Source organism: Mchenga conophoros, linkage group LG18, assembly GCF_057382185.1.
Source record: "Mchenga conophoros isolate Kocher_MC1m ecotype Shallow Benthic linkage group LG18, M_conophoros_male_GT1.1, whole genome shotgun sequence".
Taxonomy (NCBI): domain Eukaryota; kingdom Metazoa; phylum Chordata; class Actinopteri; order Cichliformes; family Cichlidae; genus Mchenga; species Mchenga conophoros.
Genome location: NC_140543.1, coordinates 40313892 through 40323729, shown reverse-complemented (window position 1 = coordinate 40323729; position 9838 = coordinate 40313892). Strand labels below are relative to the sequence as shown.

Here is a 9838-nt window from a genome sequence, read left to right as displayed (position 1 = left end):
ACCTCTTCTTGCAGGTTTTACAAACATACTTCCTCTCACTTGTGCAACTTCTTGTGTACACTGTCAGTCACTACTTTGACCACATCTTGTTGTAGTTTCGCTAAATTTCACCCCCTCACCCATGTGGATTCTTGTGTGATCCGTCACAGAACTGAAACCTTTGCCAGGAGATTTGCAAAGGTGCTGCCTCTCAGCTGTGTGATTTTTCACGTGAACACTCCCACCACTTTGAGTAAAAACTTCTCCAAATGTTTTGCAAGAACTCTCACTTGTGTGAGACCCCATGTGGACAGTCAAATGACTATTTTGACTGAAAGTCTTACCACAGGTTTTGCAAGAATATGGCCTCTCACCTGTGTGAGTTCTCATGTGTACATTCAAATGACTGTTCTGACTGAAGCTTTTACCACAGGTTACACAGGAGTAGGGCTTATCACCTGTGTGAGTCCTTATGTGGACAGTTAAATCCCTCATTTGGCCAAAACCTTTTCCACATGTTTTACAAGAATACGGCTTCTCACCTGTGTGAGTTCTTGTGTGCCTTTTCAACTTTGATAAGCAGGTAAATTTTTTCCCACATGTGTTGCATTGATAAGGCTTTATATGTGTGTGAGTTTTCATGTGGGCAGTCAAATTACCGCTTTGTGTAAATCTTTTTCCACACGTGGCACAAGAATATGGCTTCTCACCTGTGTGAAACCTAACATGACGTATCAAATTTGAAGCGTCCCTAAACGGTTTCCCACAGATCTTGCAGGGATAGGGCTTTTCACCTGTGTGGGTTCTCATGTGGTTCAGTACTTTGTCACGTCTTCTGAAATTTTTCCCACATGCTTCACAAGAATATGGCTTTTCACCCGTGTGAATGGTTATGTGGCACTTCAACTTTTCCAAGCGGATAAATCTTTTTCCACAAGTGTTGCATTGGTAAGGTTTTATACCTGTATGCGTCGCCATGTGCACCGTTAAATTGCCTTTATGATAAAATCGCTTCCCACAAGTATCGCAAGAATGTCGCTTCTCACCTGTGTGATATCTAATGTGACATATCAGATTTGATCTGTCACTAAATGCTTTCCCACAGATGTTACAGGCAAAAGGCTTTTCACCGGTGTGAGTTCTTATATGGACCAACAAGTTATCCTTTCTCCTGAATTTTTTCCCACATGCGTCGCAAGAGAAAGGCTTCTCACCTGTGTGAATGCTCGTGTGTACTTTCAATGTTGACACGTATTTAAATCTCTTCCCACAGGTGTTACAAGAATATGGTTTCTCATCTGCTCTTCCCTGGCATAGAGATTCGTGAGAAAGGAGCTGGCTGTTTGGCTCTTCTTTACAGGAACTCTGTTCCTCAAAAACTGAAGAGATCATGAAGGGATTGGTTTGCTGCTCCAGTACAAGCTGCTCTCCCTCCAGTACAAGCTGCTCTCCCTCCAGCACAAGCTGCTCTCCCTCCAGCACAAGCTGCTCTCCCTCCTGATTTGTGAAGAGTTCCTCCTCTTCCTCTTTTATTTGTAGAAGGCCTAGGTCCTGCTGGTTCAGACCAGATTTATTCTCCAGGTTAAAGAGCCATTTGTCATCGAAAATGTCCTCCTTGCATGCATAGTGGTCTAAAGGAATAAAGGGACACATAAAAACATTACTACTGCGATGAGAGGTAAATACATTTTTCAACACCAATAATGACCTTAGACATTGTTGTATTTGGTGTATGATATTGTGAGTTTTTTCTATCCGTTCACCATCTAAATGTATTTGCTTCCACCAATTTGTATGTGTGCAGCTGACAGCCGAGGCTTGTGCGTTAATAAAGACAAGCCTGCAGTCCGCGAGTCCTCTGTTGGGATAGTATGAGTACTATGAGGTAATTAAGATATAATGGGGCCTGATGATTCAAGACTTCGTAGGTGAGAAGAAGGATTTTAAATTCAATTATGGATTTAATAGGTAGTCAGTAAGGACAACCCAGCATGGGAGAAATAGTTCCCATTTCTAGTTCCTGTTAGTGCTGCTGTACATTTGCTGCAGTGTCTTAGATCCACTTATGCTTTTCTGGGAGCCTTTAAAATAGCCAACAACAAGGAGTCAATATAGTTCAGCCTTGAAGTAACAAATGTGTGGTGTAGTTTTTCACCATCACCATTAACTCGGACGTTAAAGGACATATGCTGGTTAAAAATGACTCCGAGACTCTTCAGTGTTTCTGGAGTCGTTGTGTTAAACCAGAGTAAACGTCATGTTTCTAAAGCTCCATTTTGTCTGAATTTAGGAGAAAAACAATTACTGGACATGCAGACCGTTATGTCTTTCAGACAAACCTGCAGTTTAACTGATTTCTGTTATCAGGTCTCATTTTTGAAAAATAAATAGGTAGATCTGTAATGACCTGAGGCAGCTTTATCAACTAAAGGCTTTGAAAGTAATGGTTAATTTACAGCAGCATAAAAACCCGTGGTACATAATGTTTTTAACACTGATAAAATTATCACTTTTAATATCAATGCATTGTATTTCTATTGTGTCTAATAGACACACTGATGGTTTGGAGAGACTGAAAGAAGCAGTCTAAATAAAAATCAGTGGATGTTTAAGTTGAATACTTGAAGATGGATCTCATGGAAGGATGTGATCGTTTCCTCTCTTGAATGGCTAAATTCTTTTGCTTGTGAAGAATTTTAAGAAATCATGACTACTTAAAGTTAATAGGTTATTGGGCTGTGCAGAGCTCTGACTGTCAGCATAGCTACGGTGCAGAAAAGAGGATGGTTTTTATTAGTAAGCGAGTTTTTGTTAGAAAGGAACAAACTATTTTTCCAGGACAAACTCTAAGTTAGAGTTATCTCCATGAAGGCATGTGTTGGTGAGTTATATGAAGGAAATATCAGCCAAACTGCTTTGATTTGCCATTTTCTTTTTTTTCAGTAGTAATGTTACATTCACTCTGACGAATGGGAACATTGTAACCTTTGTTTCTGTGTTGTCTCTTCTTTGGCTTCAGCTTTGTGCTGGTGTCCACACGGTTGTCTACTTCCTGGTAATGATTCTTAGATCCAGGAGAGCTGTGACAGATGAACTGGTCAGAACGTATTTTGGGTTCATTATCATCACTTTCCTCATTAGTGCAAGGCACCATGAAGGTGTCAGTTTCCTGCTTCAGTAAAAGCTGCTCTTCATTCTCAGTGAAGCAGTGTTCCTCGTGTTCCTCTTTAATCGGCAGAGGAACCGTTTCCTCCTGGTCCAAACTGGAGATGCTCTCCTCATTGCAGAGCTGCTGGTCTGTGAGAACGTCCGTATTGTAGACATGTTGTGGGAGATCTTCAGAAAAAAAGAAATAAAAAGGTACACATGACAAAAGGTTACTCCTGTGATCATTGGACATTCAAGTTAGTGACAGAAACAGGTTTCTTTGTGATAAAACAACAATAAAAATGCTAAATTTAAGGTTCTACAGTGAGAGCATGCTGCTCACACTGTTTCATCATTTGTTGGACAGCTTTAATTGAAGCAGCTTTTTAAAAATGTACATTAACCATCCATTTCTGTTCTCAAACGGATCTCCCTGTTGGAGCTCAGTGTGGGGGGAGTTATTTTTTCTCCTTGTAACAACAAGAGGCATGGCATGGGAGGCGGCGATAAAGAGAGGGGACTGGAACTACTAACAATGCGAAGCCTTAGTTTTTAACCTTTCAGCGTCAATCTGCGATTGAGGATGGAGCCTCTCAGTGCCTCATTTGTAAATTAAATATCCTCCACAGAGCTTTATGTTGTGCATTTTCTATGGTTTCGGTTTGGGTCGCTGCTCATGTGGTCGAGCAGCCAGTGCTACCTAGCCTGACCTGTCTCTCCAATGTGATGTTTGTGTATTGTATGTATGGTCGGCAAGGTATCATCTACTTTAATTGCCCCTTGGGGATAAATAAAGTCTCTCTGACTGAAATACAGATCTTTTTGTTCTTGTCCTCCATTTTTAGCCTAAATTAATTGGAGAAATTTTCAAGAAATCTTTTTGATACTTGATGAAAATCATTTGCAGTGGATGTCTAAAGTCCAAGAACTTCTCAAAGGACTACGAATTCACAAACAGGCTGCTCCTGGTTCCAGGTATTAGCCTTAGCACCAGTCTGCAGCATGCATCAATCATAACGCACAGCACGATGTGCCACACGCTTCAAATGCTATTTGTTGTCATATTTTAGTAATATGCAAACATCTTTTGTAGTAACATGTTTTCATGTTTGACATCAGTTTATTGTGTGTTTTTCCTCTTGGGTGTCTGTCTGCAGTATAGCGTGTAATGCTCATAATGCACAATGCCAGGTATGAAGAATGTGATTAGTTGTTCAAATGTTATTAGTTTTTGGCATGTTTACTTAACGGTTTTTCAAATGTAACATAATATCTGAGTGTTTCTTAGTTTTAGACGAGTTAGGCGATTAAAAAAAGAAAAACAGACTAAGACGTCAGGAACATCCCTGGCTTCTAGTGGAGAGCTGTGTTTATGAAAAATCCAATATCACTCTTATTACCCTGGTGTGTTTCTGACTCTCCTCAGAGCACATGCTCCTCTTACAATTAGTTTCAGCAAAATTGTAAATCAAGTAGGAAAATTACATTTATGGAATTGACAGAGTCTAGACAATATTTTATCGGCAGTCCTCTAATGACCCGTTTTCTGAAAGGCACCATGTGGTTGCTTTGTTTAGTGCCATGTCGCACATTCACAGCTCCCACAAAGCTCACCCTGAACTCACCACACAACAGCTGATTAAAGTCACCCACCCATATCTACACTGCTCTAGTACACTTCACATTTGGATGGCTGCTAGGTTAAAACAGGGTTTGGAAAAACATTCCTCTTCTGGTACAGCATTGGACTGAAAATGATTTTAAAATCAGCCAGTAGCCAAAGAACAAAAAAATATATCGCAGTAGGTGAAACTGTGGCCTCTCCTATGCAAAGTATACATAAACCATGAGCAGGTTAAGACTTTTGCACAATATTGAGTTTTTATACTTTACCAGTCTTGGTAGCCGGGAATCGGTCCGCCAGGACCTTTGATCCTGGCCGCCGCCTAACTCACATTGCACCAGACCCCTATGGCGCCTCCTGCGGGTGGTGGGCCTGCAGGAAGATGGGCCCATGTCCCCTTTTCGGGCTGTGTCCGGCCGAGCCACCAGACGCTCGCCCTCGGGCACCCTCCCCCCCAGGGCGGGGCCCCGGTAACCCTATCCCGGGCAGGGTGAACTGTTCCCTCAATGGTCTTTTCATAGGGGTCTTCTGAATCGCTCTTTGTCTGGAGTGCCCACTCCGGGTCAGGGATGAGTTCCTGCCCCAAGTGGAGGAGTTTAAGTATCTCGGGGTCTTGTTCACAAGTGATGGGAGAAGAAAGTGGGAGATTGACAGACGGATTGGTGCTGCGGCTGCACTGATGCGGACGCTGTACCAGTCCGTCGTGGTGAAGAGGGAGCTGAGCGTAAAAGCGAAGCTCTCAATTTACCGGTCGATCTACGCCCTTACCCTCACCTATGGTCACGAGCTGTGGGTAGTGACCGAAAGAACGAGATCGCGGATACAAGCGGCAGAAATGAGCTTCCTCCGAAGGGTGGCTGGCCTCTCCCTTAGAGATAGGGTGAGAAGTTCGGCCATTCGGGAGGGACTCAGAGTAGAGCCGCTGCTCCTCCACATCGAAAGGAGCCAGCCGAGCAGTTTGGGCATCTGACAAGGATGCCTCCTGGGCGCCGCCTGGGCGAGGTTTTCCGAGCATGTCCCACCGGGAGGAGGCCCCGGGGCAGACCCAGGACACGCTGGAAAGATTATATCTCTGGTCAGAGGAGGCAATAGCGGAACTACAGGGCTGTTTCGAGGTGACCGACTGGGAAACACTCTGTGAGCCTCACGCCGAGGACATCAATGGGCTTACTGAGTGTATCACAGGCTACATAACTTTCTGCACCGACTCCATTGTTCCAGCTCAGACTGTTCATTGTTACCCAAATAACAAGCCGTGGGTGACTAAGGACATCAAAGCCCTCCTCAACAACAAGAAGAGGGCTTTCAGAGGGGGCAACAAAGAGGAGGTGAGGAAGATCCAGGTGTTACTAAAGGACAAGATCAGAGAGGCTAAGGACAATTACAGGAGGAAGCTGGAGTGGAAACTCCAGCAGAACAGCATGAGAGAGGTGTGGAGGGGCATGAAGACCATCACTGGATTCAGGCCAACCAACAGCAGGGGAGCTGAGGGAGGTGAGAATAGAGCCGACGAGTTGAATCTGTTTTTCAATAGATTCGACACCACAGTGTCTGCTCCCACCCCCACAACCTCACCTGCAGTCAGCCTGGAATCCAGAGCCACACCACTGTGCCAGCCTCTCGCTTCACATGTTGCCTCCTGTGAGATTCCTGACACCCCTCCCCCACCCATCACCTTCACTCAATACCAGGTTGAGATGCAAATGAGGAGACTTCACTCAGGCAAGTCTGCTGGACCAGACGGAGTGAGTCCCCTTGTCCTCAAGACCTGTGCCCCCCAGCTGTGTGGAGTCTTTCATAAACTGTTTATGCTGAGTCTGAGTCTGCAGAGGGTCCCGGTGATGTGGAAGACATCATGCCTCGTCCCTGTACCAAAGACGCCTCGTCCCAGTGGCCCCCAGGATTACAGGCCCGTGGCACTGACCTCCCACATCATGAAGACCCTGGAAAGGCTCATCCTGGACCAGCTGCGACCCATAGTAAGACCACATCTGGATCCCCTTCAGTTCGCTTATCAGCCTCGTCTCGGAACAGAGGACGCCATCATCTACCTGCTCAATCGTGTCTACACCCATCTGGACCAGCCGGCGAGCACTGTGAGGGTCATGTTTTTTGACTTTTCCAGTGCTTTCAACACCATCAGGCCGACCCTCCTGGGTGATAAGTTAGCAGCGATGCAGGTGGATGCTTCTCTGGTGTCCTGGATTGTTGATTACCTGACAGGAAGACCACAATATGTACGTCTCCCACAGTGTGTGTCTGACAAGGTGATTAGCAACACAGGGGCACCACAGGGGACTGTCCTCTCCCCCTTCCTCTTCACCCTCTACACCACAGACTTCAGCCATTGCACAGAGACCTGCCATCTTCAGAAGTTTTCTGATGACTCTGCGGTGGTTGGATGCATCAGCAGGGATGATGAGACAGAGTACCGGGCTGTGGTCGACTCCTTTGTCACGTGGTGTGAGCAGAATCATCTGCAGCTCAACGTGGCAAAGACCAAGGAACTGATCGTGGACTTCAGGAAGACCAGGAAACACTTGACCCCTGTTTCAATCCAGGGGGTCAGTGTTGACATTGTGGAGGACTATAAATACCTTGGAGTACACATTGACAATAAACTGGACTGGGCTAAAAACACCACAGCACTTTACAGGAAGGGCCAGAGTCGTCTCTATTTTTTGAGGCGACTGAGGTCCTTCAACATCTGCCAGAAAATGCTGAGGATTTTCTATGAGTCTGTTGTGGCCAGTGCGATCCTCTATGCTGTTGCATGCTGGGGGAGCAGGCTGAGGGTCGCAGATGCCAACAGACTTAATAAACTGATCCGTAAGGCCAGCAATGTTGTGGGGATGGAGCTGGACTCCCTCAAGGTGGTGTCGGAGAGGCGGATGCTGTCCAAGATAAAGACAATGTTGGATAACACCTCCCACCCACTCCATGACATGTTGGTCAGTCACAGGAGCTCGTTCAGTGAGAGACTGAGATTACCCAAAAGCACCACTGAACGACACAGGAAATCATTCCTGCCTGTGGCCATCTCCCTGTACAACGCATCCACTTAACACACTGTTTGCTGCTACAGCTACACATGTTTCTTTTCCAACTATTTATTTATAAGTGACTTATGTATGTATGTATGTATGTATATATATGTATATATTGTACTATTCTTAGTTAGCGTATTGTCTGTCTTGTCTTAATGTTGGTTTAAAATGGAGCACTGTAACAAAAAATAATTTCCCCCAGGGATCAATAAAGTATTCTGATTCTGATTCTGATCTCTCAGCTGGCCTGGGAACGCCTTGGTGTTCCCCAGATAAGCTGGAGGAAGTGGCTGGGGAGAGGGAGGTCTGGGCTTCTCTGCTTAGGCTGCTGCCCCCGCGACCCGGCTCCGGATAAGCAGAAGAAGATGGATGGATATATTTTACCAGGTGAAAATATTTAAGAATGAAAGCTCTCAAAGAGAACATCCCAACAATCATCCTCCATGGAGCAAGCATTTAGGTATTCGTGCACTACACGAGTAGTTACCTGCACGAGTAGGTTTTTTTTGAAGAAAGCACCATCTGTTGTTGACACTCAGCAAAGCGGTGTGTTTATAGTGGACACTGAGCTGCAGCCACCCACTGAGTAATTGTATTAACTCAATTATAAAACATCATTGTTGCAAACTCTTTGCTTCAGTGCTTCATTTAATGCATGACTCTGTAGCACTCACCCATATCTTCAACTGAAAATAGACCTGCAGGGCTCTAGAGGGCAACCAAATCTCTGATTGTTCGCATTTGGGGGGTTAGCGTCCAGAGATAGTCAGGGATGGGACCTCTGCGATTGGCCGTGGTCCTGTAATTGTCCCTTAGTCCTTCGCATGGACGTTTGAAAGTGCAGGCACATAGAGAGAGGTGAGTAGCTTGAACAAAGCGATATCGATTCATGAAATCCTGAATCGACTTTTAAATATAAATGTATTTTGCCAGAAATGCCGGAATCTCAGGTTAAAGCTCACAAAACTATTTCAACAAACAGCAAATGAGAGCAGGAAGCCATAAACACAGAGCGGACCATCAGAATCAGCTTTCTCTTTCTCGGATTTCTCACCCGACAGCATGTACACGAACACGCCGTCGGGGCTGAAAGCCGACAGCTCACTGACTCTGAGATTTAAGATTCCTTAAATAATGTTTTATTAATAAAAGAAATCCTGTCCACCCAACATCAACATATCTCAGACATCTTCAGGCTCTCTGCCCTTGGTGTGTTTTGGACCAGCACCTGTGACATCAGTACTTGGTAATGTTCCCTGTGTTTCATGTGTCTGAGCGAACACACCAACTCCCTGAGCGATCCCTTGGACCACTGTGAGCAAGAGCAGACGTGTGCACTGTGGTCACACCAGCATCGAATCCATCCAAGTTACATGGTTTATTAAAATAATCAAATTACAGCATTTACATTTATGTTAGACTACTTTTAATTAACTGCTTTAGCCCACTTACAGTGAAAATTAAAAAAATCTTGTCCATGTCCTGTGTAGTATGTTAACACTATTGGAAGTAAAAATAACTTGAACTCCAATTTTGAAAACACAACTTTCTTTTTTTCTTTTTTTTAAAAATAAAGCTCTGACTTGTATTATGAGCCTGTGGTCTGGGATAGAGTCCTGTAACTCTCTGGCTGTGTCCCAATTCAGGGTCTGCACGCTTGAAGTACGCATTTTAAGTCCGATTACGTCACCGCCACGCGGTCCCAATTCGAAGTGCACTTCAAATGCGTACTCCAAATGCGCCGTCGATTTCCCCAAATATCAAGTGTGGTCCGGTGCACGCTTTGTGGTCCCATATATCCCACAATTCATAGCGCGGCGGTGGGTGTGGATTATTTTGCCGCAAAATACGGCAGAAGGCAGAAGGGAGCGGCCAAAGAGTGAACTGTCAAAAGTAAGTACTGAATATGATGTCACTTATTTATTATGTGTGAATGTTTAATAACGAAGAAAATTAAAACATTACTGTTGGCCACATGTCGGCAAAGTTATGTGACATTAGTGCCTTTATGTGTGGACGGGATTATTTTTTAAAACGAAAA

At 44.6% G+C, this 9838-nt stretch overlaps 1 protein-coding gene across 1 annotated transcript; it reads right to left on the bottom strand.

Annotated features, from left to right (window-relative positions):
• Nucleotides 1-2604, bottom strand: LOC146554621 (uncharacterized). Its single transcript, XM_085255107.1, has one exon. It carries the CDS (start codon nt 1630-1632, stop codon nt 64-66), a length of 1569 nt encoding a protein of 522 aa, XP_085111233.1. The 5' UTR covers nt 1633-2604; the 3' UTR covers nt 1-63.
• Between the last annotated feature and the right edge of the window lie 7234 nt (nt 2605-9838).